The sequence below is a fragment of the Dama dama genome, chromosome 2, assembly GCF_033118175.1.
Source record: "Dama dama isolate Ldn47 chromosome 2, ASM3311817v1, whole genome shotgun sequence".
NCBI classification, from domain to species: domain Eukaryota; kingdom Metazoa; phylum Chordata; class Mammalia; order Artiodactyla; family Cervidae; genus Dama; species Dama dama.
This window is the reverse complement of record NC_083682.1, coordinates 2,590,434-2,617,848: the sequence shown is the minus strand read 5'-3', so window position 1 is coordinate 2,617,848 and position 27,415 is coordinate 2,590,434. Positions and strand designations below refer to the sequence as shown.

General features: G+C 61.4%; 1 protein-coding gene across 4 annotated transcripts in view; it reads left to right on the top strand.

Moving 5' to 3' along the window:
- The window catches only part of OSBPL5 (oxysterol binding protein like 5), a 67,236-nt gene that overhangs the window by 14,619 nt on the left and 25,202 nt on the right, over window positions 1-27,415 (top strand). For 3 of the 4 annotated variants that reach the window (XM_061161496.1, XM_061161487.1, XM_061161515.1), the window contains 2 exons: window positions 18,455-18,593; window positions 21,564-21,646. In XM_061161496.1, the coding sequence (XP_061017479.1) occupies window positions 18,476-18,593; window positions 21,564-21,646 (201 nt within the window). In that variant the 5' untranslated portion in view covers window positions 18,455-18,475. Of the gene's footprint in view, window positions 1-18,454; window positions 18,594-21,563; window positions 21,647-27,415 lie in introns of those variants that run through there. The other variant, XM_061161506.1, reaches the window with a different exon arrangement.

Sequence of the window (27,415 nt, the reverse complement as noted above, 5' to 3'; positions counted from 1 at the left end):
ACAAGCTGCTGGCCCCGGCGTCTGGAGGGGGGACACTGTGGTCCTTGGCCTCTGGCCGCTGACCTGCCCCTGAGACGTGAGCCCCTCCGGGCTCTCCACTGCCTGCGTCCTGTGTCCTGCTCAGCTGGGAGACCTGGGCACCCCAGGCGTGCCCGCTCCACACCCGGTCATTGCTCCGCCCTCGAGGGCCCCTCGTCCCTGCCCGGCCTGCCAGGCTCTCAGTGGGTCCCGGGCCTGGGGAGTGAACCCGGGGAGAACAGCCGCACTTGCATCACCCGTGTTTACCTGGGAACCGAAAAACACTCTTTCAAAAAAGAGCCGTCTCAGAAGGGGAAAGTGCGAGCCCCTCCCTGGAGCCCTGGGGCTCTGGTTCCTGAGGGTGACTTGCAGGGGCCCTGAGCGCACCGCCTCTAGTCCCCCAGGCCTTCCTGCCCAGACCTGGGGCGCTGGCACCCCAAGGCTGGGCTGACACTAACAGGGCAACTGCATCATCCCTGATCCGCGTGTGTGTGGGTGTGTGTGTGTGTGTGTGTGTGTGTGTGTGTGTGTATGGGTGTGTGTGGGTGTGTGTGTGTGTGGTGAGCAGTCAGGGTGGGTGGGGAGACAAGGCCCGTGCACAGTCGTGTGCCAGTCCCTGGCACTCGGGACACCCTCGGCAGTACCCAGAGACCAGGCTGGTGGTGCCCCAAGCTGCCCAGCGCCTGGCCAGGGCAGCGAGTGCCCGTTGCCACGCCGTCGAGAGCTGGGTTGTTTTCACGACCAAAGAGGAGGGAAGGGAGTGAGGGGGCGGCCTTCCCCCTGGGGAGGGCGTGAGTGTGTGTGCAGGAGCTGAGGGCTCAGGCCACCGACCCACTGGCGTCACCTCCAGGCAGCGCCTGGCTTCGCCTCTCGCCTCTTGGGAGGCCCCAGAGGTTGTAAACCCCGGAGCCCGAGAGAGGCTGCCGTGGGCACCCAGCCAAAGCGGGCGCAAGTGTGCGGTTCAGCCATGACGCTTCCCCGTGGGCTGCCAGGGCTCCAAGCCGGTGACTGGCCACGTGGCAGCCTAGCAGAGTTCTGGGGGTGATCACGGTGGTGGGGGAGGAGGTGACAGGGGGCTGGCAGCCGGCACCCCCTGCCCCAGCTCACATCATGGCCCTCTCCAGGTCGCCCAGCAGGAGACACGCTGGACTGGTGGTCTCCCAGGGGTCACTGCCCCCAGCCCAGGCCTCTGGGAGCCGAGGGCAGCACCTGGACCCTGGCTCCCAGTCTCTGCCAGTTTCCCATCTCGGGGCCTCTGGCGCGGTGTGGTTGACCTTGGGGAGACGTTGTGAATCAGGGGACACATCCTGGACCCCTGGGAGAGCCAGGTCCTCAGGCCGGAGCCTCCCAAAGGCTCAGGGCGGGCTGGAGGCCCAGGCCACTCTGCAGTGGGCCAGGCTGGGGCCCAGCCCCTGGGCGTCCGGGCTTTCGGGACACTGCAGCCCACCTGGGGGGGGGGGGGCGGACACTGGGGACCCCAGGCGACACCCCTGGCTCTTCTTCCCTCTGTATCGCTGCTGACGCTGAACCTGCATCACTGTGTCTCTGACCGTCCTCGTCTCGGGGGGTGTGCAGCCTCTGATCCACCGGTGTCATCCGTTCGGTGTCCTCAGAGGCACCTGGCTTGTTTTCAGCCTTTTAAACTCAGGATGAGCTTGCTGGGGCAGGATGGGGCTGTAACGTTGTGTGTATTTCTTCTCTCGCCTCAAGGCTTTTATGACTTCTCTCCTGGGCCCTTCAAGCGCAAGCTTTAAGGCTGTCCCTTTCGACTCGGCAGGAAAATGTGAAATACCGAAGAGAGGTCGGTATAGCCGAGACTCCCGCGACACCCCGTGGCCCCCCACCACTGCCCCCGGGTGCGGCTGCCTCTCATCTCCCTGAACTTGGGTTTAAAATAGACCTTCGTCCTCATCTCCTGCCTGGAGCCCCTGCTTTCTCCTGCTTTCGTTGCTGCTTTGTAACTGCCCCCAGAGCCTGCGTTTGCGGTGGGGGGCCCGGCCCTCAGGGTGGGGCTCCTGGGACAGGGTCCCCTGGCTGTCCACACACGGCCCTGGAGAGCAGAAGGCAGTGGGGAAGGTTCCGGAAGGTCTCACCCCGGACACCCCCGTGACCTTGAGGAGCTCCCGGAGAGGTTGAGCCCATCCTCCCCAGAGACCCCCCAGGAGAGACTCCAGCGCTGTTTCCTCCACACCTGCTGGGCCTCTGGGCCCTGCGTCCCCAGCCTCTGCCTCTGCAGTGTCCCCCCCAACCCCCTGCAGTCTCTTCTTGGCCCCTCGGAGCAGCTCCGAAGGTGGAGAAGGCATCATGGCCTCAGTCAGTCGAGTCTGGTTCCTGGGTGCCTGCTGTATACACATCCCTCTGGGTCAGATGCCCCCTCCTGCCCAGGGAACATCTCCGATAGAACCTGCTACACACCGCACGCTCCCTGGCACTGGGGCTGCAGGGACAAGCCCGGGACCCCACACGGCGGCCCTGCCCCCAGGAACAGAGGGGATTCTGCAGCAGGGATTCTAAGATTGGGGGGCGGGGAGGTTGTGTGAAGGACAGGATGGGGGAGCAGCCCTGGGCTGGGGAGTGGCCCCAGGCAGACACCTGCCGGATGGGGGTGCCTGGAGCTGATGTCCTCTCAGTGGGGCTGGCGCAGCTGTGGGCAGCTGGAGAACAGGCTCTGGTCCACTCCAGCCTGGAGGTGGGGGGCGTGTGCATGGGACAGCTTGGGGGATGCTGGCTGCTGAAGAGGGGGTCCGGGTGGACCCAATGGAGGGGCCCCAGGCCAGTCCACACTCCTGCAGGACCCTCGGCCACCTGCCCTTGCAAAGATTGTCTCCCCCGAGCCCCCCTCCAGGCCCAGCATCTCTGGCTTCTCATTTATTTTCGGGCAGGTGCCAGCTCTGCTGGGGGCATGCTCTGCGTTAAATGCGATGCACACTCGTTGTGGGGACACGGACGAGACCAAAAAGGTCAAGTGGGCTGTCGGTCGTTTATGTCACCCTGCCCCGGAGTCGCCATGTCACGGCCGCCTCCTCCACACTGTGTCTGCAGCATGGTCTCCATGGCCGCGACGTGCTCTCCGTGTCTGTGGTGTGGTCTCTGTGTCCGTGACGCAATCTCTGTGCCTGCAACACAATCTCTGTGTCCGCGGCGTGGCCTCCGTGTCTGCGGCATGGTCTCTGTGGCCATGACGTGGTCTCTGTGTCCATGGCGTGGTTCCCCATGTCAGTGGCATGGTCCCCGTGGCTGTGGCACACTCTCTGTGGCCGTGGTGTGGTCACCATGTCCATGGCATGGTGGTATGCCCACGGTGTGGTCTCTGTGTCCGCGACGTGGTCTCCATGGCCGTGGCATGGTCTCCGTGGCCGTGTTGTGATCTCCGTGCCCATGGCATGGTCTCCATGTCCGCGGCGTGCTCTCCATGGCCACAGCATGGTCCCCGTGTCCATGGCATGGTTCCCGTGGCCGCAGTGTGCTCTCCATGGCCGCAGCCTGGTCTCCGTGTCCATGGAGTGGTCTCCATGTCCGTGGCATGGTCTCCGTGTCCGTGGCGTGGTCTCCGTGTCTGTGGTATGGTGGTGTGTCTGTGGCGTGGTCTCCGTGTCAACAGCATGGTCTCCATGGCCGCAGCATGGACTCTGGCTGTGTTTAGCATTTGCTGCATCACCCTTGGTTTACTTGCCTCCTACCTGCCGATGGATGTTTTCACTCTTGAAAATAGGCCTGCAGAGCAAATCCTCCCACACGGCTCCTGGCACAGATATCGATTGTACAGATCTCACACCCTGTAGTAAATTTCTGGAAGTCGCGTCGTGGGCTCGAGGGGTGCATGTGCTTGGCAGTTTTGATTCACACTCCCCAACTACCCTCCAGAGAGGCCACACTTTGTCCTCCTTCTCTCTGTCCGTCTATCTCAGGGCCGTGTGCCCAAAGGGTGTTCGTTGGGCTGACCCGTGGCGCACAAAGGGGTGATTCCTGCTGACCGGCAGGCCATGGTCTGTCACCCTGGGCCAGGCCCTGCCTGGACGCTCAAGGTCAAGTCAGGTTGACCAGCAGAGTCCGAGGCTCTGTCAGCCATCTGGGGACATGGCATCCGACCCGAGGGCTGCAGACAAATGTCCCCTCCCCCCAGGCCTCCTCCAGGGTCACCTGGGCCCCTGCAGACCCCTGTCCAGCCCCAGTCCCCAGACAGGGCCTGGCCAGACCAGAGAGGCCTCTGCCAATGGAGAAGGCTTCCTGAGGCCACTCAGAGAGCGGGCCGCCTGGAGCTCAGCTGCAGGACAACACCACCCTGGTGTCCTGGCAACCCGGTGAGCTGTCCGGCTGGTCCTGCACCTGGCGTCTGCACAGAAACCACCTTCCCTGTGACCCGCAGTCTGTCCTTCTTGCTGTGGAGCTAGGGGAGGGCTGAGCCCTCGGATCCATCTCCCTGGTCTTGCTTCTGGAAAATAAAGCTTGGGCACAACCCCCAGAGGCAGAGCTGGGACCCGCACCCGCCCCCACCCCCTGGTCTCCCCCAGCCTGGGTCCCCGGTGCACGCCCTTGCCCCCTGGAGGAGAAGGACCTGTGTTCATCTCTGGGCTTCGAGGGGGCCCTGGAGAACCAGGACCTCTGAGCTCAGCTGAGCCGTGTCTTAGCTCCCCCCACCACCCCGCACAGGGCAGGAGGGGTAGGCAGGGTTGCAGGGACACATGAGCAGTAGAGGCGCTGGGCCCCCTCAGTAAATGGGCCCTAATGCCCCGATCCTCTCGGGGTCCCTGCTCCTCTGGGCCAGGCCCTGTGGAGGCCAACGCCACCCTCTTGTGGGCCCAGGATCACCCCTCTCCCCAGAGGAGACCCACCGGCTTCCCATCACCACATGCTGGCAGCTCAGAGGCTCTAGGGAAGACGAGCGACCCAGGTCCCGACACAGGTGGGCGGTCGGAACCAGCCAGGCACCTGTCTCCTGGTCCAGCAGCCGTGCCCGTTGCTGCAGCCCAGCGCCCTCTCGGGAGTCTCACGTTCATCCTCTCCCCCTCCCTCCCAGTGGCCCCCAGGTCTTTAGAGAACCCCCCTTTCCACCCTCCCGCAGAACGCACTGCTCATTCCCTACCCTCCGCGAGCTCCAGATGGCCGTCCAGGGGTCTCCCCGACATGAGTGTCAGCTAGGAACGACTGTCAGTTGCTCTGGGCGCCTGGGGCTGAGGGCCCTAGACTGGCAGGGCCCAGGCAGGGGTGAGTGGTCCCCTCCACCACGCTGTAGGTGGGACAGCCCTCAGCCCGCCCAAACGGTCCAGGGGCCCTGCGGGTGCCGTGACTTTCCCCTGGTGACCATGTGGAGAGAGCACGTGGGGGACCTCCATTCATCCCAGAAGGCCCACAGGCCCAGGTTCCGTCCAGCCTGGGTTCTGGGTCAGCCTCGGGCCCCCTCCCTGCCTGACCTACCTGTAAGTAAGGAAGTGTTAGTTGCTCAGCCGTGCCCGACTCTGTGACCTCATGGACTGCAGCCCACCAGGCTCCTCTGTCCGTGAGATTTTCCAGGCAGGGATACTGGAGTGGGTTGCCATTTCCTTCTCCAGGGGACCTTCCCAACCCGGGGATTGAACCCGGATCTCCTGCATTGCAGGCAAATTCTTTACTGACTGAGCTACAAGGGAAGCCCAACCCACCTGTAAAAACGCCCCTCAGTTCCTGATGGGTCAGGGTTTGGGGGGAGCTCGAGGGTGTGATACCTCCCGTATATCTCATCTGTGAATCTCAGGCCCCCAAGAACACGGCCCTGGGATGTGCAGGCTCAGGGGACACGGCCCCTCCCAGCCTCAGGGTCCCCAGCCTGCTGGGCTGGGGGCAGGGCTGGCTCACTGAAAGCTTTAGTGCGTGTTTATGGGGGGTGGGGGGGGGGGACACTGAGCTACGTGCTATGGCCAGCGCCAGGTCTGGAGGGGAACAGAAGGAGGGGGCATCCAGCGCCGGCCCAGGATCCAGGAGACCAGAGGCAGGGACGTCTGGGACCCGGGGCTGGGGCCACTGGCCCAGTGAGAAAGCTGACACCTCCCAGGGGCTTGTGAGGGGAGGTTGGGGGGTCCTCCATATGGGGGGCGGCCGGGGGTGGGGGTCTGGGGCTGGAGCCCTAGGAGGTTAATCAAAGGGCTGATGGGGTACAGGTGGCCATGCTGAGGGTGATGGGGGACGGGGAGGTTCTGGTGGGTGCTGGCCTAACCCGGGTGAGCAGGAAGGGCCTGCCTGGCTGCGAGCGGAGGGACAAGGGCCCCCGGGGCTCCTGCGGGCCAGGCGAGGGTGGCGGTCCCCCTCACCCCACCCTGGGTCTCTGCTGGGCTGCCCCAGAAACTCCTGCAGGGAGTTGGATGGTGGCCCCGCTTTTGGGGTCTGAGTCCTAAACCCGGAACCCGTGAACGTGAGCTTCCTTGGAATGAGGAATTCACAGGTGTAGTTCAGGGCAGGGTCGTGGCCAAGGTCATCCCAGACTATGTGGTGGAGTCTTGAGTCCAGCAATTGAGGAGGAAAGGGGAAGGCGAGGGAGGTGTGAGACCCGCAGGGGAGGCAGAGACAGCAGGGAAGTTTCCGTAAGTCCCGGGGCACCTGGGGCTCTGGGCGCCAGAAGCGGCAGGAAGGAGCCTCTGAGGATGCAGCCCTGCCCACTCCTTGATTTCAGACCCTGGGAGAGAATCCGTTTCTGTGTTTCAACTGCCCACATGAGGTCCTCTGTTGCAGCCGCCCCAGGACTCCTATACAGCCCCTCTTGGAGGAAACTTGTCAATTCTCCCCCAAAAGCCTCAGGATGCAGTGAAGCCACCACTGTGTCCGGCCATCTCTACGGTCAGCGGGGGACAGGGACCCAGGCTGCTGTGGCCCCCAGCCTGCAGAAGGAGGAAGGCCCTCTGGGTCAGGCCCTGCTGGGTGGAGCCAGCAGGCCTCTGTCTCCTCCCACTGACCTTCACTGCCTGGGGGAGGGGGATTGTCAAACCTCCCGCCCCCGTCGGAAAGGATAGCCTGGAGGGGGTGGCCCTGTGGTCTCAGCACGTGGGCTCCCCCACACATCAGATAATCCGGGGTCTGACCCCTCCTGAGACCAGAAGGGCGCTGCCCGTGGGGTCTGGGTTGAGGCTGCCCCTTGAAACCCTGGCAAGCAGGTATCCGTAAAGCTCACCCCAACCCAGAGGGACATGTTTGACCCAGAGTCAGCCTCCAAGTGGTCACTGCATCCCCCATCGCTCTTGCTCTCATTTCTAGCTGTCACTTGCTGCTCACGAGGCACCTGCATGCCTTAGAACTTGTCATTTCATGGTGTGACCAGTGTTTCAGGGACAGACCCAGATTTAGGTCTCGGAACTTGGAGGACAAGCCCTGTGCTGTCTCCTCCCCTGGGTGGGGTGGGGGGGCATTTCTCAGCCCCAGTGGGGGTTGTCAGGGGTCTCAGGACCTTTTCCCCGAACCTCGCTGGGGGCTCAGATGATAAAGAATCTGCCTGCAATGCAGGAGACCCAGATTTGATCCCTGGGTTGGGAAGATCCCCGGAGAAGGGAATGGGTACACACTCCAGTGTTCTTGCCTGGAGAATCCCATGGACAGAGGAGCCTGGTGGGCTACCGTCCATGAGTTGCCAAGACTCAGACACGGCTGAGCGACTAACACTTCTTGTCCTCCACTGGACAAGGCACAGTGGTGGGACTTGACCTGGGTGGCCACCGCTTTGTGTCTGGAGAACTGGTCGGGTCTGCAGACCACAAGTGAGGGGGCTGTGGGTCCATGCCCCGGAGCTTGAGATTGGCCAGAGGCTGGGCCCAGTGATTGTGATCAATGGAAATCTTGAAAATTTGAGTTTTTTTTTTTTTTTTTTAAAGAAATAGCATCCATCATCGCTTCTGCGTCGGGCCTTCTAGGTGGTTCCTCTAAATGGGACCGCTCAGCACCCCATCCCTTTCCATGTCCACGAGCTCTCCATAGTGTGGGTGGGCCGCAGCTGGGTTAGCCGAGGACCAGCTGATGGACGTCTGGGTTGCCTCCACATCTTGGCCGCCGTGGATGTGTGTGTGCACACACTGCTTGTGGACGTAGGTTTTCATTTCTTTCTCGTTTTTCTTTTGGTCTCACTGGGGGCCCTTGGCGTGCCCCCCACCATGTCTTGTGGCTCAGGGTGATGTCACACTGACACATTGGCCCCAGGAAGCTGGATGCCTTCGAGTGGGGTCTGCTTGGGGCCAGATGGTGGGGTCCGCTGGGGGTCCGGTGAGCAAAGGGGCTGGAGGTGAGACTGGAGGGCTTGCAGCGGTGGGGGCCACACCCCCGAGATGCCGGGTCAGCTTCCTGGACCGCCCCTACCACGGCAGGACCTGGGGGGCCCTTAGCCCAGTTCCAGCCTGGTCCCGCCTGACTCGGGGACCTCCTTCTCCACGCAGCCGACAGAACCAGTTTCCCCAGAAACCACGGGGACGGACAGGTGGAGCTGTGACTGGGCAGCCCACAGCCTGACGTGGGGTCCTCAGGGGCTGCCCCCTCGGTTATCCCAAACGGGCCTGGAAGGCAGGGCTCCTGTTCCTGCCCAGGTGGTCAGCAGTGAATAAGGCCTTGAACCGGAGGCTGGGTGGGTGCCAGGAACCATGCAGGAAGAGCCTGTGGGCTCCCCGCTGAAATGCAGACAGCCCCTGGGCTGTGGGAGGACCAGGGCCACGGACAGCACACAGTAGGTGCTCATGGATCGGGCTGTGGAGGAGCGGCAGGAGCGGCCACCCCAGCCCAGGACCGGAGGCAAGAAGGGTGGCCCGTCCACCCAGAGGGTCCGTGGCTCTTGCAGGCGGGGTGCGAGGAGGCCGTGGGCTTCCCTGCCGTACAGACCACAGCCTCGTAAACATTCTCCAGAGTTCCTCTCCTGGCTGTCAGGGCAGCTCCGCCACGGTGGGCTGACCCCCAGGGGGGCCCAGCACGCCTGCCCCAGGTGACCTGGGAGTCGGGGTTGGTGCCAACCGGCCACGTGGTCCTGGGCGAGCCAGCTCACCCTCGGCGCCTCAGTTACTGCATCTGTAAAGTGGGGAGAAGGCAAAGAAGTGGAGTGCTGGAGCTTGGGGTCTTTGTTGCTTCTAAGAGCTAGCATCCTCCCAGCCCCTGCAGGGGGCGGCAGGCAGACAGGAGGGGAGGAGGGCCATGGTGCCTGCTGCCCACCCGCTGGCTCCTCTGGTATGGGGCAGGGGGCTATGCAGGGGTATGTGCGTCCCGCGGGGGCTGCCGCTGTGGGGGGATTAGGTCTGTCCAGCAAGAGGGAGTTTTCAGTTTACACAGGGATTTGCCCTGAGAAGTCAGGTCCTCTTCTTGCACTCAAGTTGTGGCAAAACCCCCCAAAATCTGCCTCCTGGAAACCTCGGTGAGCCCTGCACCCCAAGGCTAGGTAGACTGGGCTCCAACCCTATGGGAAACCCCACGGTGAGGGGCCATGGTGCTGGGCAGGAGGGTGTCAGGGGTCCACACCAGGTGCAGAATGTCCTGGAGGAAGCAGGCGCCGGCCGATCCCAGGGGAGCAGGAAGCTCAGGGATATCGCCGTCCGGAACTTGGGTCCCCAGAGCAACGTCTGTCCTTGCCGGGAGCAGTCATGACATGGACCGCACCCTCCTGCTTAGTGAGTCCCCCGGGGCTCCCAGTGATAGGGGGACTGCCCACCTGAAGGCCTCAGAGGATGCCGCTGCCGCCCCCGTAAGCACAGGGGTGGGACCAGGGCTCTTCAGGGACCCAGGAGGTGGTCATCTGAGTGAGGCTCTGTCTCCCCTCCAGCCTCGAGGCGCTGAGGGCATGGCCCCCCAGCCAGCAGCTGCGTCCAGGAAGACAGGGGGCTCCAGCCTCGGATGAGGAGCCTCGTTCCCTGAAGAGGAGAGATTCGGGGGGCACAGCTGGGAAAGGAGGCTTCACCCCAACCTGGACAAGGCCAGGGAGGGGTTTTATGAAGTCCAAAGCCAGTTGGGCATTAAAGAGGAGGCCATAGGATTGTATTTAAGTGGGTGCCCTTGGACATGTGGCTTCTACACTGTTGTTAAGTCACTCAGTCGTGTCCGACTCTTTGTGACCCCATGGACTGCAGCACGCCAGGCTTCCTTGTCTTTCACCATCTCCTGTAATTTGCTCAAACTCATGTCCATCGAGTCGGCGATGCCATCCAACCATCTCATCCTCTGTCATCCCCTTCTCCTCTTGCCTTCAATCTTTCTCAGCATCAGGGTCTTTTCCAGTGAGTCGGTTCTTCGCATCGGGTGGCCAGAATATTGGAGCTTCAGCTTCATCATCAGTCTTTCCAATGAATAGTCTGGATTGATTTCCTTTAGGATGGACTGGTTGGATCTCCTTGCAGTCCAGGGGACTCTCAAGAGTCTTCTCCAGCACCACGGTTCAAAAGCATCAATTCTTTGGCACTCTCACATTCTTAAAGGCAAAAAGTGGCTTCTGTAGTGCTTTTTTTTTTTTTTTTAATTTCAGCTTTTTAAAACTTGAAATACAGTTGATTTACAATGTTGTGTTAGTTTCAGAGGTACATCAAAGTGATTGTCATACATCTACATAGATTCTTCTACAGCTTCGTTTGCATCATAGGTTACTCTAAGATACCAAGCATAGTTCTCTGTGCTCCAAGTAGGTCCTTGTTTATTTGCTTTATATTTAGTAGTTTCTATCTGTTAATCCCAAACTTCTCATTTCTCCCTCCCCACGTCCCCTTTGGTAACCGTAGGCTTGTTTTCTGTCTGAGTTATAGTATGTGTTGTACATAGCTGGTTCTTAGCATAGTGAAGGTGAAAGTCGCTCAGTTGTGTCCGACTCTTTGTGACCCCATGGACTAACTATACAGTCCAGTCCATGGAATTCTCCAGGCCAGAATACTGGAGTGGGTAGTCTTTCCCTTCTCTGGGGGATCTTCCCCAACCCAGGGATTGAACCCAGGTCTCCCGCGTTGCAGGCAGATTCTTTACCAGCTGAGCCACAAAGGAAGTACATAGTTGGTTCTTGGCATAAGCTCAGTTATCTTAACCCAGCCCTGTGGTCACGCCTCTCTGTCTCCGCCCTCCGGGCCGCAGTGTCGACACCAAATAGAAAGGGGGCAGCCGCGTGCTGGGCTGCACGTCCGATGGCGCGTGCATCGGTGGCACGCATCGGTGCATCGGTGCAACCGATGGCAGGGAGGGGGTTCATCAAGATCCGATGCCCAGTTTTCCCGCACGTTGTGCAGAGTCCTTCCGCTTGCAGCGTGGCTGTGGCTGATTCTGGGACAAAACTGGAGCATAATTACCGCATGGCGTCCACCCGCCCCGATCCCCAGGGCCGTCTTGCAGACCAGCTGAGGAGCTGAGGAGCCGGCTATGGCCCACGTGTGTGCGTCTGACTCACGTTCCTGTTCCATGGCCGCAGTGGCATTCACGGTCACTCTGGTTCCGTCCAGCACTTCAGGTCAGCAGCCAGACTCAGGCATGAGGTCACTTGGGGGCCCGCGTCCACCTGCTGCTTCCAATGCTGGACTGAGAGCGGGCCAGTCCGGACCTCGGCCCGGTCTCCTGCCCTTGGCTCTCTCCGCCCCACCCCAGAGCCCCATCCCCAGGATGCAGTTTGCATCTGAAAACCAAGCTGTCAGTGGGACTGGCAGGCAGGGTCGGGGCGGGACGGGCTGGGATCGGGCCTGCAGCGGGGACCATGTCGGAGCAGGCCACGGTGGCCCCCACCCTCTAGAACTGGGCGGGACGGCTCTACGGCAGAGGACGTGCACGTGGGCGGCGCGGGCTGTGCCAGTTGGCCTGGCATCAGTCAGGAGGCCAGGTGGGCGGGTGCCAGGGCCCGGCCCTGCCCATGGCCACGGGACCCGGCTGCCAGCCGGGAACACCCAGGCAAGGCCCTGCCGACCCTTCAGCAGGCCAGGCCACTTCTGGCCCCTCTCCCTGGGGCTCAGCCGCTCCGAGGAGTCCTGTCTGGGAAACGTCTCCCTGGGGTAGGCTGGGCTCCCACCCCGTCCCTCGGGATCCTGTCTGCCCCCCTCCTTTCTATCCCTGCCCTCAGCCATCTCTGAGGTACAGGGGGGTGGGGGGCTTGAAGCTGTGCCACCTTGAGGGGACCTCGGCCCGGTCCGAGCCCTTGGACTTCACACGGTGCTTTCCCCTCCTGGGACCTTGGTTTCTGCATCTTTAAAATCGGGTCATGAGATCCACTCCCCTTCATCCCTCAGGTGCCATGAGAATCGCATCGCGTGGTTCAGCGCGTGTGAAAGGGCCCAGGGCCCTTGGAGGGCCTGTCCGCAGCATGGGGCCTGCAGGAGACCCGGGCCCAGAGTCCCGACCACTGGTCTGCCTCACTGGGTTGCCCGCGTTCCCGTGGGGGCTCCCCAGTCTGCCCAGTTTGAGCCCCAGATGCTGGCACCAGCTGGGGGACAGTAGGCGGACTGTGTTTCTGGACCTTCATGAGGCTCCTCTCGGCAGGGACCCCATGGTCACCAGCCTTGGGGCCCCAGCAAGTTTCTGGAATGTAGATGTGTGGTGTGGACACGGCGGCCGGGGTCCTTTCCCTGACGACTGCCGTCCTTCCCTGGGATCTGCTGACCCTCCGTTGGGTGTGCAGACAGAGAGCCGTGCAGGCGGGCTCCATCCTCGAGCTCATCTGTGATTTGGGTGCATTTCGCCCCTCGCCTTTCATCATCATTCGGTTCAAGCAGAAGTGGGTATACTGTGAACGCGGGCACGTTGGCGGTGTGGGGGCCCGGCTGTACGTGCCTGCTTCTCCCACCTCCACCGGTTCATGGGGAGCCCCCAGTGGCCCCAGCCAACTCTCCACTGCCCAGGAACACCTCCCCTGCCTCTGCCAGCACAGCTGGGCTGGCGTGACCCTGGGCCAGCGGTGGGAATGCTAACCAGGCAGCCGTGGGCATGAGGTTGGCCCGTCAGCCTCTGCAGGGGATTTCATCACCTCCGTTCAGAGCAACACCCTGTCACAATTAGGGACCTAATGGAGGCCACGCAGACATTGCAGGCAAGGCAGGATGTCCCCCATTTCCATGCTGCCAAGCGGGATGTGGAGCAAGCCAGGGGTTCTGTGGGATTCCTTCTCAGAGCCTCAGCCCTTCCCACCTCCCCAGTCCACTGTGGCCCAGCGGATTCCAGCCCCGGAGAAGCAGGCCGTGTGTCCTGCCGGTGCAGCCGCTAACACCCCAGTGACCTTTCTTCACAAGGATCGCATTGTTCTGGCTGGAAGGTGGGCGTCAGGGCGGGGAGGGAGGGGACAGCGTTTAGAGGCACAGAACTGCTCGGACGGCAGCTTCCAGCGGGTTGGGGCAGGCAGTGTGTGGGCCCCCAGGTGGACACTGTGGACTCTGGGCCCGCTCTCCCGGCCTCGCTGTTGGCCGCTTGGCCTTGGCTCAAGACAGAGAGCTTGTCACCTGCCAGGTGCCCGAGCTGGTGCTGGCGCTCAGAGACACGGGACTGGGCCAGGCAGCTCAGAGCCTGACCTGTAGTCCGTCTCTGGGCCGGCACCGCGTGGGACCCAGCTGCCCCCGACGCTGGGGCGCTTTCCCGCCCCAGGGGGAACACGGAACTGAGGGGCCTGCTCAGACCACGGCGGGCGAGGGGGCCGAGCCAAGAGTCAGGGCTGCCTCTCCTCCTGGGCTCCCCTCACTGTCCCCCACCTGCACCCCCAGGGCTGGGGGTCCTGCCTGCTGGGTGGGGCCCCCTCCACCCGCCGCAGAGGTGGGGCGGAAGCCGGCCACACCTGTGCCCTCAGCTCTGCGGCTCGTGCCCTCCCAGGCTGTGGGTCCGAGCGGGGCAGCAGCAGTAGCTTCCCTGGGGGCTCTTGATCTGCAGACCCCTCCTCTGTGCTCTGCGGGGATGGGCCATCGCCGGTCACAGACACACGGGGCCCCCCTCCCCACCGCCTCCTGCCTCCCGGCCTCCACGGTGAGCCCCGCCTTGGGGGTCCTGGGGTCCCTGGGCTGGGGCTCCCCTTGCAGAAATGCCCGAGGCTCCTCACCGGGGTATCAGGGCCCCACACACGGGCTGTGCTGGGCGCCATCCGTCCAGGCCCCACAGTGTCCACTCAGGCCCCTGGACTCCGTGATCGTAAGCACCGGACGAAGCCACAGCCGGATAGTGGGATCGGCCTCCTTCATGGCCGCGGGGGAAGGATTCGGGCGCCGTCGACCGAGGGCCAGCTGTGGAGCGTCGTCCCAGTGACCAGGGGCAACGGGAGGCTGTTACTATCACAGGTCTCAGCCCGGCCATCAGAGGCCAGAGAGGCCAACGAGAGGAAGGCGCACGGCGGCCTCTGACAGCCCAGGTGGGAGGAATCGAGGCTCCAAGCACCCACGGCGGGCCCAGAGAGAGAGTGCCCCCCAGAGAGAGTGCCCTGAGCACTTGGGCAGCTGGCGCCCAGGCCAGGACAGAGGGAGAGGGCTGCCCACTGCGGGCGCGGTCCTGGCTCCCGCTGGCTCAGCTGGGAAGTCTGTTTTCCCTCCCATCTGTTCTTCCTTCCCTCCATCCTCACGGACTGGCGCCCATAGGGGTCTCCCCTCCCAGCACTGTGAGCCTTCAGCTTTTCCCGGGACGAGAGGATCCGCAGCCCAGGGCTCGGTCAGCCCAGCATCAGGCCGGCGGTCCTCCAGGCTGGGAGGCTCCGAGGGCCTGCAGACCCACCAGGCGTGGCTGGATTCCTCCTGCGTCCTGTCGGTGCCTGGAGGGCAGGGCCTCATCCTTCAGCTGCACCAGGCGTGGCAGGAGGAACCTTACCAGGGTTGCCGTGGAAATGGGCCGCAGACCAACCCTGACCGCCTCTCTGAGGTCCCCCCCCCCGAGACCCACGGAGGAGGAGGAGGCTCTAAGCCCAGGGGCCACTGGGCTGCCTTCCTTCGCCCCAGCCCCCCCGCCCCCACTGAGGCCTCACGCCCCCTGCCAGTCCCTGGGCCTGGCTGTGCAGAGACGCCGCAGACAGGAGGGACAGCGCTGTCCCCTCCCTGGAGCTCGCGTCCTGTGGGGGAGGAGAGCTAACACAGAGGAAGGAACGCGGAGCGACACTGCGGCGACCGGGACTGCGCCGCAGGGACGTGGCGTCGTGTGAGACGGTGGGGGGGGGGTGGTGGTGGCAGCCTTCTGGGAAGTGACATTTGATCGGAGGGTGGAATTCGAGAAGGACCCGGCCACCCGGACGGACGGAGATGTGGGTGAGGGTGTTTGGCGCGGGGGGGCGGCGTCCTAGCAGAGGCCCCGGCGGGCACGGGCATGTGTGAGGAGCATAAAGGGGACCAGTGTGGCTGGGGCAGCGTGGGTGACGGAGCCAGCAGGGAATGAGGTGGGAGGGGCGGGCCGGGGACCTGACGGCCTGGAAAACAGGGACCAGGAGACAGAGGCCGGACTGTTCCGAAGGTAGGGATGAGCCCTGGGGAGAGCGGGCCTGGATGTACCTCTGGAATGAGCAGAGCAGCATCTCTGCCTCCATGGCCTTAAAGGAGACCATGGACGGCAGCCAGGGGTGGGCTCTGCGCAGCCCCTGAGGCCCTGCTGGAGAGGAGCCACCCCCACTGTCTGAGCAGGTCAGAGGGGGTCCGCGGGGGCCCGCGCCTGGTCTGGGGAGTCAGGACACAGAACGGGTATCCACAGGTGCATCCCGGCACTGCCCTTGGATTGGGGGTGTCTGCTCTGGGCCAGCAGTTCAGCCACGATGTCACCTCTGATGTGTCTGATTATTGGACAAGTAGGGAGGAAAGGAAGAAAGGAAATGAGGCTGCTCACTGGCTATCTAGAGAGATTCAAGGAGGTGGGGGGGGAGATTGGATGGGTGGATGGGTGGATGGATGGATGGGTGGGTGGGTGGATGGGTGGGTGGGTGGGTGCATGGATGGATGGATGGATGGGTGGGTGGATGGGTGGGTGGGTGGATGGGTGGGTGCATGGATGGATGGATGGGTGGATGGATGGGTGGATGGATGGATGGGTGGGTGGGTGGATGGGTGGGTGGGTGGGTGCATGGATGGATGGATGGATGGGTGGGTGGATGGGTGGATGGGTGGGTGGGTGGGTGGGTGCATGGATGGATGGATGGGTGGATGGATGGATGGGTGGATGGGTAGATGGGTGGGTGGGTGCATGGATGGATGGATGGGTGGATGGGTGGATGGATGGGTGGGTGGGTGGATGGGTAGATGGGTGGGTGGGTGCATGGATGGATGGATGGATGGGTGGGTGGATGGATGGATGGATGGGTGGGTGGGTGGGTGGGTGCATGGATGGATGGGTAGATGGGTGGGTGGGTGCATGGATGGATGGATGGGTGGATGGATGGATGGGTAGATGGGTGGGTGGGTGCATGGATGGATGGATGGGCGGATAGATGGATGAGTGAATTAATGAATGGATGGATGGACGGGTGATTGGATAAATGGATGGTTAGGAAGTTGGTTAAATGGATGGACAGGTAGGCAGGTGGGAAGGTGGCTGGATGGATGTGTGGAATAATGGGTGGATGTAAGGGAGAGAGCGAAGGTGGGAGGGAAGATGGAGTGGCCAAGCAGATGCAGGCTCCCAGACCAATGAAGCCACTGGTGCCCAGTTGTTATCTGTGCCCGGGGAAGACACGCAGTAGGACCTGAGGAGAAAGGCAGCCAGGGGCCCCTGTGCCCTCCCCCCCACCCCGGTGGAGCCGGGGCCCGTAACCAGATCTGGGAGCTGAGGGCAGGAGCCCCTCTGCCCGCCCCAAGTTTGCAAGACTCAGCCCCTGAGAGACGTGAGGCTCCTGGTGAGGGCAGCCTACCCGTGTCATCCCTCATCGTACACCCTGGGGCCCCCGGGCAGAAGTGCGTCTGACTCACTTTGGCTGCCAGCCCAGTGCTTGCGAGAGCTCAGCTGCAGGAGTGGGAAGGCAGGGCCGCCTCTCAGGTGCTGGCTCCCTGGCCTGAGACGCACCTGGGCAAGCAGTGAGTGTCCACCGGGACTCCGACCAGCAGGGGCTGGACCCCAGACGCCCACCCCACCCCCTTCCCTGGCAGTGGGTTTGCTAGAAACCTAGCCGAACCGATGGGGGTGGGGGCTTGGAACTCAGGAGCCAGGTTTGAGATTATTCTCAAAAAAAAAAAAATAAATAAAATACCCAACCTCTCTGAAACCAGTTTCCCCATCTGTAAAACAGTGCAGGTAACCAGCTTGGCCAGGTGACACCGCAGTGGTGAGGAAGCGGGGAGGGGGACAGGGCGGGCACTAGGCCCAGCTGCACCTCGGGGGCCCCCAGGATCCCTGGGCGGAAAGCACAGAGAAGGTCCTGGGGCTGCGGATGGAGCCCTGGGCTACCCTGCCCCTCCTGAAGCCCCACCCAGGCACCCACTGTCCCAGCAGGAAAGGCTGCTATCTGCTGCTCCTACCCCAGGAAGCCCCAGAGCTGTGGGAGAAAGTGGGGCCTTTGTCCTGGGCTTGGCAGGAAGCCTCAGTCCACCGGGGGAGGCGGCAGGGGGCACCCCCAGGCTTGGAAGAGAGGTTGGTCAGCCAGCTTCTGTGTACGTCCTCAGGGAGAGGACAGAGCGCAGCATCGGGGCCGAGTCCCCGCTCTGCCAGCATCTGCCCGGCTGCGACCACAGGGCTCTGGGGACCACGATTTTTTCTTCTGTAAAACGGGCTGCCGTCCACTGTGAAAGGCTGGCCCCGGCCCTGTTCAGGGTGGGGCTGCGAGGGGCGTGGGCGAGAGGCAAGCAGGCCCGGGAGGGCGTGGCGGGCAGCCCAGGGCTTTCCCCGGCTGCCCCTCCTTCCCGGGCTGGGAGGCGGGTTCGGGCCATGCTGCGAAGCAGAGAGATGACTCGGGCCGACCTCGACCTAAGCTCACCTGCACTTTCTCTCCAGGCGCTTTGGGTGCAGGTGTCGGAAACCCAGCCAAGGAGCCGAAGCAGGGGAGGGCCGGGAGTGGTCTCACGGCGTCCTTAGGTGGGCTGGGCAGGCCGGGGTCGAGGCCAGCCCCAGCCCGCGCCCGTGGCCCCTGACGCTCTGGGCCGCCTGTCTCGCCAGCCTGCGGCCCCCTCTCGGGCAGTGCTCCGCCCTCCCCGTGTGCATCAACGCCGACCCCCCACGCGTAGCTCCATCCTCGGGGAGGGGACAGCGGGTGGCCCACGTCTACTCCGCTTCTCCTTGTCCAGGGTCCGACAGGGCCGCTTTAGCGCCAGCCCTTGGGTGGAGGGCAGAAGGTCCTGCCAAACCTGTGATGGCCAAACTGGCTGGTCGGGGCCTGGCTTCCGATTCGGACCCTGGAAAGCCTGCACTCGGTCATGCGGCCTTCCTGGGTGACCGCCTCGCAGGCCCCTCGGGCCCTCCGTGTCCCGTTTTGGACCTGACTGTATGATGGGACCCCCGACTCTGGTGTGTCTCTGGTCCCCTTGCCGGGCAGGTGGAGGATGCCTGCAGCCTCCAGGCCCCAGGCTGCCCTGGCCTCTGCGTGAGGTGTGACCAGTGCCCCCCTCCTTCCTTCTAGAAGCCGCCCTGTGCCCACGCCATGAAGGAGGAGGCCTTTCTGCGACGGCGCTTCTCGCTGTGTCCACCCTCGTCCACCCCCCAGAAGCTCAGCCGGAACCTGCTCGTGGGTGGAGAGCATGAGCTCGATGTGGGTCCAGGTCAGTGCCCACAGGGGGACCCGCTCACCTGGGGGCTGCGGGAGGGGCGGGGATCAGTGTCCACGGGGGGACCCGCTCACCTGGGGGCCGCAGGAGGGGTGGGGGTCAGTGTCCACGGGGGGACCCCATCACCTGGGGGCTGCGGGAGGGGCGGGGGTCCTCCCGGACTGTGTGACCTCAGACATGTCCCTCACCCTCTCTGTTCTGTCCTGGTCAGCGAGGGGGGCGTCCACCACGTGGGGTTAATGAACAGAAGGCTCGTAGAGCCGGAGAGCCCCGTGACCTGGGGGTCCAGGTTTCACCCCCTTGGCCATGGAGGTCGAGCGGGGGGCTCCCCAGTCCAAGCCTGGAGGCAGATCCTTGTCCCTGTAGAGGCAGTGGAGTGCAGTGGTCCAGGCAGCCTGGACCTCTTGCGGCCTGCCCACGCTGCTCCCATCACCTGCTTTGGAGCCGAGAAGGGGACCCAGCCCCTCCGGCCCCTGGAGGAAGCCAGGAGAGTGTCAGGCCGACACGCTGTCAGGACCTGAGGGGCTTCCAGGACCACCCACCCAAAGTGTCATCAAATACATGGGGAAACAGGCCACTTTGTCCAAGTTCACAGCCCGTGAGGGGCGCCCAGGGAAGTAAACCCCAAACTCACTCCCTGCTGCTACACTCTGGCCCCGAGGGTGCAGGGGAGGCGGGAGGCTCGGATCTCCAGGGCACAGGCCCGGGTGGCAGGTGTAGCGGGCAGGGCGAGGAGTCGGGCGTGCACGGGCAGGGAGAGGAGCCGGTGCCAGCCTCTGACTGCCGGGCGGCCCTCACCCCACTCCTACGGGGCCCCTGCGTCCGCCCAGCCCAGGTGGTGGCACCCGCTCTGGGAGGCTGCCCCCTGATGGCCCCAGGCCGGGCCCCCCCACGACAGCTCGTGAATCCAGTGCGCCTGGATGGCAGGGCTCCTGGGGCGTGGAGGGGGCCCCTGTCAGCAGCCAGCCCCGGGCTGTGGTCAGGGGAGGGGATGCAGGGCCGAGTGCAGGGGGCGCGTGCTCCTTGGTGACCTCGCTGCCCCAGCGTGCTCGGCTGCAGGACGGGGTCACTGTCCCCGGTCTCCACGCTGGCTTTTCTGCAGAGCGCGGCTCTCAGGCCAGGGCTCCGGGGAAGGGGGTCTGCAGACATCGCCCTCTGTGGGCCCTCCCCTCGCCTCCTGGTCAGTGTGGTTCTCCCCAGTCATCGCCACATCCGCTCCCGCGCAGGGACGGGCAATCAGCCACCAGCTGCAGGAAGCGGGTGGGAGTGGCCTCAGAGACCGTTGCCCGCTTCTTCCTGCCCGTGAACCTGGGCTTTAGAAACAAGCCAAGGCTGGGGCAGCCACCTACCCCAGGATCGAGTCCGGGCACCTCAGGCCCCTCTCCCACCCCTCAGTCAACCCGGAGAGGACACCTGCTGGGAAGGGGTGTGGGGACAGTGTCCACCCACACCCCTCCGAGAGTCCGGCACTGGGGGCAGTGGGGTTCCAGCTGGAGGACTGTGGTTTTGGGAGGGGGTCAGGTGTAGTCTGGGTGCCCTGGACCTGCTAACTGGGGGCCTGCCATGCAGAACCCTGAAGGCCAGGCCACCCTGGTGCCCGGACTCCCACCCAGCAGTGATGCCTCCATGCAGTGACCCCCCTCCCTGAAGTGACTCCCGTCCCAGCGGTGACCCCCCTCCCAGCAGTGACATCTGCTCCCAGAGGTGACAGCCCTTCCTGAAGTGACGCCCCTCCCAGCAGTGACCCCCCTCCCAGCAGTGACATCTGCTCCCAGAGGTGACAGCCCTCCCTGAAGTCATTCCCCTCCCAGCAGTGACCCCCCCCCAGCAGTGACATCTGCTCCCAGAGGTGACAGCCCTCCATGAAGTGACTCCCCTCCCATCAGTGACCCCCCCCCCAGCAGTGACATCTGCTCCCAGAGGTGACAGCCCTCCCTGAAGTCACTCCCCTCCCAGCAGTGACCCCCCTCCCAGCAGTGACATCTGCTCCCAGAGGTGACAGCCCTCCCTGAAGTCACTCCCCTCCCAGCAGTGACCCCCCTCCCAGCAGTGACATCTGCTCCCAGAGGTGACAGCCCTCCCTGAAGTCACTCCCCTCCCAGCAGTGACCCCCCTCCCAGCAGTGACATCTGCTCCCAGAGGTGACAGCCCTCCCTGAAGTCACTCCCCTCCCAGCGGTGACCCCCCTCCCAGCAGTGACATCTGCTCCCAGAGGTGACAGCCCTCCCTGAAGTCACTCCCCTCCCAGCAGTGACCCCCCCCCCCCAGCAGTGACATCTGCTCCCAGAGGTGACAGCCCTCCCTGAAGTGACTCCCCTCCCAGCAGTGACCCCCCCCCCAGCAGTGACATCTGCTCCCAGAGGTGACAGCCCTCCCTGAAGTGACTCCCCTCCCAGCGGTGACCCTCCTCCCAGCAGTGACATCTGCTCCCAGAGGTGACAGCCCTCCCTGAAGTCACTCCCCTCCCAGCAGTGACCCCCCCCCAGCAGTGACATCTGCTCCCAGAGGTGACAGCCCTCCCTGAAGTGACTCCCCTCCCAGCAGTGACCCCCCCCCCCCAGCAGTGACATCTGCTCCCAGAGGTGACAGCCCTCCCTGAAGTCACTCCCCTCCCAGCGGTGACCCCCCTCCCAGCAGTGACATCTGCTCCCAGAGGTGACAGCCCTCCCTGAAGTCACTCCCCTCCCAGCGGTGATCCCCCCCAGCAGTGACATCTGCTCCCAGAGGTGACAGCCCTCCCTGAAGTCACTCCCCTCCCAGCGGTGACCCCCCTCCCATTGGTGACCCCCCTCCCTACAGTGACCCCCCCGCCCCGTGTGGCTGGCTGGTGTTGATCAGATCTCTGGTTCCTCACCCGCCGCCCGGGTTGGCTTCCTGCCCCGCCCAGGCCGCTGGCGCCCGAGCCTGGCCTGCTGCGTGCGGGGCAGCTCTGTCCCGGGCCTCACGCCGGCCACTGTCTTGCAGGGAAGGACATGGAGCCCCATGGCTCGTCACCGCCCCGGGATGAAGGGCCGCCGACCCCAGGCTCTGCCACGAAGGTGCCACCGGTAAGAGCCCGGCTGTGGGGGGGCCCGGGACAGGGGGCCTGCCCGGGACGGCAGGAGGTGCCCGAGGGAGGGGCAGCAGGCGCCCGGCCCGGCCGCCACCCCCGCTCTCCACTCCAAATCACGGAGGCTCCTGGAGCCGGAGTCCCAGAGTGTGAGCTGCCTTCTCCAAGTTGCCTTCCTGGAGTGACACAGGCCGGGAGACGGGGCCCAGAGAGGCCTCGGGGACAGAGAGTCACGGCGCCAGAGGGCCCCGGGCCTGCTGCTATAAAGGAGCCCGCCCAGGGCTCAACACTTCCTCCCTCTGGCTTTGCACCATGCCTTCCCCTGGCACCCTCTCGGGGCCTTGCCATGATCTGGAAAAGCGCAAACATGTGCACACACACACACAGATACACACAGATGCACATACACACAGATGCATATACTACACACAAATAAACATGTACACACAGGCACACACACAGATAGGCCTCCACACACAGATACACACACATACAGATATGTATACTATGCACAGATAAACACAGAGATACATACATGCACACACAGATACACACAGAGATACACACAGATCACATGTATACACATATACTACACACAAATAAACATATACACACAGACACACACACAGATAGGCCTCCACACACAGATATACACACATACAGATACATATACCATGCACAGATAAACGTGTACACACAAGTATACACACAGATATGCATACATACACAGATATACACAGATGCACATATATACAGGTACATATACTACACATAGATAAATATATACACAGAGACACGCACAGGTATTCATCCACACACACAGATACACACATGCAGATACATATACTATGCACATATAAACATATACACACAGATACACACAGATGCACATATATAGAAAAACATATACTGCACACAAACATACACAGATATGCGTCCACACACAGATACACATGCAGATACATATACTACACACAAATAAACAGATACACACACATACACACATATATGCATCACACACAGATACACATACAGATACGTGTACTATGCACAGATAAACATATACACATATGTGCACAGAGACATACCTGCACACACAGATACACACACATACAGATACATATACTATGCACAGATAAATATATACACACATGCATATACATACAGATACATATACTACAGATAGATAAATATATACACAGAAACACACACAGATATGCATCCACACACACAGATACACACACATACAGATATGTATATTATGCACAGATAAATATATACACAGAGATACATACATGCACACACAGATACACACAGAGATACACACAGATGCACATACATACAGATACATATACTACACACAAATAAACATATACACACAGACACACACACAGATAGGCCTCCACACACAGATGCACACATACAGATACATATACTGTGCGCAGCTAAACATGTACACCCCTTCTCCAGGGGATCTTCCCAACCCAGGGATCGATATGCATACATACACAGATATACACAGATGCACATATATACAGATACATATACTACATGTAGATAAATATATACACAGAGACGTGCACAGATATTCATCCACACACACAGATACACATATACACATATACTATGCACAGATAAACATATACACACAGATACATACAGATGCACATACATACAAAAAATATACTGCATACAAATAAACATACACACAGATATGCATCACACACAGATACACATACAGATACGTGTACTATGCACAGATAAACATATACACACATATGCGCACAGAGACATACCTGCACACACAGATACACGCATACAGATACATATACTATGCACAGATAAACACATACACACAGACACATGCACACACACCCCACATGCTCCCCAGCCCAGCGCCTCTCAGCTGGGGCCCAGCCGTACCCCTCCAGGCAGAAGCTTCAATGCAGGGAGGGTGTGGGGCCCGGGCACAGGTGTGGGGCTTTAGAGATGCGCTTCCTGCCCCCAGAGGGTCTCAGGTCAAGGGAGCGTGGCCCCTGGATTGGAGGCCCCAGTTCTGGCTGTGGGGCTGGGGGCACTCGGGCCAGTTCTTCCCACTCTGGCCACCCGTGGGACCCAGTGACTGCAGCCTGGCTCCTGTGGGACCCCACGCCCTGCTCTGTCAGACAAGGGGTTAGTGGTGGTCTCAGGGTCTCCCGGTGTCCACCTCCAATGAGGAAGAAGCCAGGCCTTTTGTGGGTGCCCCCCACAGCCAGTGTCCCCCACCTCAGCCTCCAGGGCTGCCAGCTGCTAGGAGCACAGTGGGAATGCCTGCGTTCACGTGGAGTTTAATTTAAAAACCTGTCTTGATTACAGTGAAATGCATGTAATGAAACATACCATCCTAACCGTGTCTAAGCGCCCGGTTCCGTGGCGTTAAGTATAGCCGCAGGGTGCTATACCGTCACCACCACCATCCTGAGAACCTCAGCATTTTAGAAAGCAGACGCCCTGGCCCCTGGCCCCACCCAACACTCACTCCCCACCCCCCCATCTCTGTCACTGTGAACGTGTCGACTTTAGGGACCTCATGTGGGTGGGATCCCAGCGGATTTGTGATTGCCTTCTTTGATTCTGGCTTATTTCACTGAGCATTGTGTCCTCAAGGCTCGTCCAGGTTGTAGCTGTGTCAGAATCCTCTTCCTTTTAACGGCCGAGTAATGTTCCATCGTGTGGTTGGACTATGCTTCATTTCTCCAATCATCTGTCAATGGGCACAGTCATTATTTTAGATACAGGTTTATTTCATAAAAACAGTGAAAACATGGTTATTCCTTCTACAACCCAATCAAACACGAAACCCAGGGAAAGCCCTTTAAATGCTGTCAGGAGCACTCGTTTCAGATTTCAGATCTCACTCCCTCAGTCGAGATGTCCGGGCATCCTGTCTGGGCAAGACGTGTAGGCGCCGGGGACGCAGTTGTGGATAAAACGAAGTCCCCCTCTCCCGGAGCTTACATCCAGAGGGGAGACAGGCTCCAGAGGAAGCAAGCGAGTCTGGACAGTCCGAGGCCGTGGGAGGAGGGAAAGGACAGCTCTGGGTGCCCCCAGGCCCTTAAGAGAGACTTGGGGCTGTTACAGAGGGCGCAGTTCCGGGAAAGACTCAAACCCTAACATACCTGTGATAAACAGACCGTTTGTTGCTCAGTCGGTCAGTCCATATTTAAGATGGACACATTTAATATACTAATATTAGATATTTTGTTCTATGTAAGATTGATACAATATATAATATTTAATAATATTAAATGTTTAATATATATCTCTTTAAGTATATACACACATGTGCGTGGGTGTGTGCACAGTTATTCAGTCGTGCCCAACTCTGCGCCCCCGTGGGCTGTAGCCCACCAGGCTCGTCTGTCCGTGGGATTTCCCAGGCAAGAATACTGGAGTGGGTTGCCATTTCCTCCTCCGGGGGTGGGGAGGGGTCTTCCCAACTCAGAGATCAAACCTACGTCTCCTGCATCGGCAGGCAGATTCTTCACCACTGCACCACCTGGGAAGCCTATATATACACACAGACACATGTAATATATATTATATGAAAAATAATTGTGATACATAGTGTAATATAATAAAGAACCTTGTTCTTTATTTTCCAAGTCTCCTGTAAATGTGTTCCCCTACTTTCATAGTTTAGTGTTAGTGGCTCAGTCGTGTCCAACTCTTTGCCTCCCCGTGGACTGTAGCCCGCCAGGCTCCTCTGTCCATGAGATTTCCCAGGCAAGAATACTGCAGTGAGTGGCCATTCCCTTCTCCAGGGGATCCTCCCGACCCAGGGATCGAACCCGCCTCTCCTGCATTGCAGGCAGACTCTTTACTGTCTGAGCCACAAGAAAAGCCCTAGATACTTCATAATTTTAAAAAAATTAAAAGTAAAAGTAAATATATATTATGTGGTTTTTCCAGGATATAAAATTCAAATAACATGAAGTTAACCATTTTAAGTGAATCACTCGGTGGCATCTCTTGCGTCCACAGTGTGGTGCAGCCACCTCCGTCGCGCTCGGGAACGGCTCCGTCACCCCAGCGTGGCCCTCCGAGCGGCCACTCGCGTCCCCTGCAGCCTCCACTCCGCCTCCCGTGTGTACAGATTTGCCTGTGCTGGACACGGCGTGTCAGCGGAGCCGCCACATGTGGGGCTTTGTGACGGGCTGCTTCCACCAAGCCCCGCCCAGGCTGTGGCGGGTGTCAGGGCCAAAATAGTCCATGGGCTGGATGGAGCCGGGCGGCTTGTCCACGCGTCAGCAGAGCTCCCGTGAACACGCGCGTGCAGGTGTCTGAGTCCCTGTTTCACTTCTTTGAGTGTGTACCTCAGAGTGGAATTGCTGGGCCAGATGGCAATTCTGTGGCAAGATGGCTTTCTAAAAGACTCTGTATTTGGCCTCTTGGAGAAAGTGCTGAGCAGTCTTCCTCAGTGGCCGCCCTGCGCTACAATCCCGCCGGCGGGGAGGTGGGCACCCACGTCTCACACCCACACCGCCGCGGGCGGCTTTGGTTCTATTTGGCGTCGTCCCCATGGCCATGCCTGTGGGTGTGAAGCGATGTCTCACTGTGGTCGGATGAGCACTTCGCTGAGAACCAGGGGGACGAGTGTTTTCTCACTTTCTTGTTGACCTTCTGTCCAAGTCCTCCATCCATCTTTGCATCCAGCTGTTGTCTTTTGTCAGCTTCCCAGGTGGCACTAGGGGTCAAGAACCCGCCTGCCAGTGCAGGAGACACCAGAGCCTTGGGTTCGATCCCTGGGTGGGGAAGATCCCCTGGAGGAGGAAATGGCAACCCACTCCAGGATTCCTGCCTGGAGAATCCCATGGACAGAGGAGCCTGGCGGGCTACAGTCCACAGGTCGCAGAGAGTCGGACACGAGTGAGCGCACACGCGCTTTGTTGGGTTGTTAGGAGGTCTTCCTTTTCTGGACACGAGCATTGTTAGACACGATAGCAGATGCTTCGTCCAGTCCTGTAGGTCACTCCAGGGCACTTTTTTAAAGGAGTTTTCCGCGGCCGCACGTTTGTGGGCAGACCCCCACGTTCATGGTTCTGAGCAGTGTCTCCTGCCCTCGAGGGTGCCTGTCATCGCCCCGCTGTGCCTACATGTGCTGCGGCCTCAGGAGCCAGCAGGCAGGCCTGCCGGGGTCCCCAGCCTGGCCCTTAGGACGGAGCAGTGGCGGGCACTGCCCCAGGCCGGGGCTGCTGTGACCCGGCCCAGCGGCCTCGCGGGGCCCAGGAGCAGAGGGTGCGGGGCACGGACACCCCACCCCGCCCGCTCCTCCCAGCCCCGCGGCCCCCACTCTGTCCCCCTCTCTTCCTCCGTCCCCCCAAACAAGCTCCTTCCAGCTGCATGTGGTGGAAAGCGGGTGGCAGGAACCTGGCAGAGGGCGTGTTCGTTCATGCCTGTGTTCACCCGACGTGCTCCCCAGGCTCCCAGCTCCTGGTGCCGGGGGCGCCGGGCGGAAGCCGTCCACAGTGGAGCTCCTGGCACGATACCCAAATGTGCGTGCAGCCAGGACAGCAGGAGATGCTGGGCCAGCCAGGGGTGGGTGGGGTGTCCGGGGTCTGATGCCAGCAGGGTGCTCAGCGCCGTCTTCCTCCAGCGGAGGCAGCTCAGCGAGGCCTGAGGAGGGAGCAGGGAAGAGCACTGGGGGGGGGAGCGGCGTGTGCTCAGGAATCCGGGGTTCCAGGCATGAGAACCCCAGCACCCCAGGAGCCGGAGCGTCAGCCCGGCC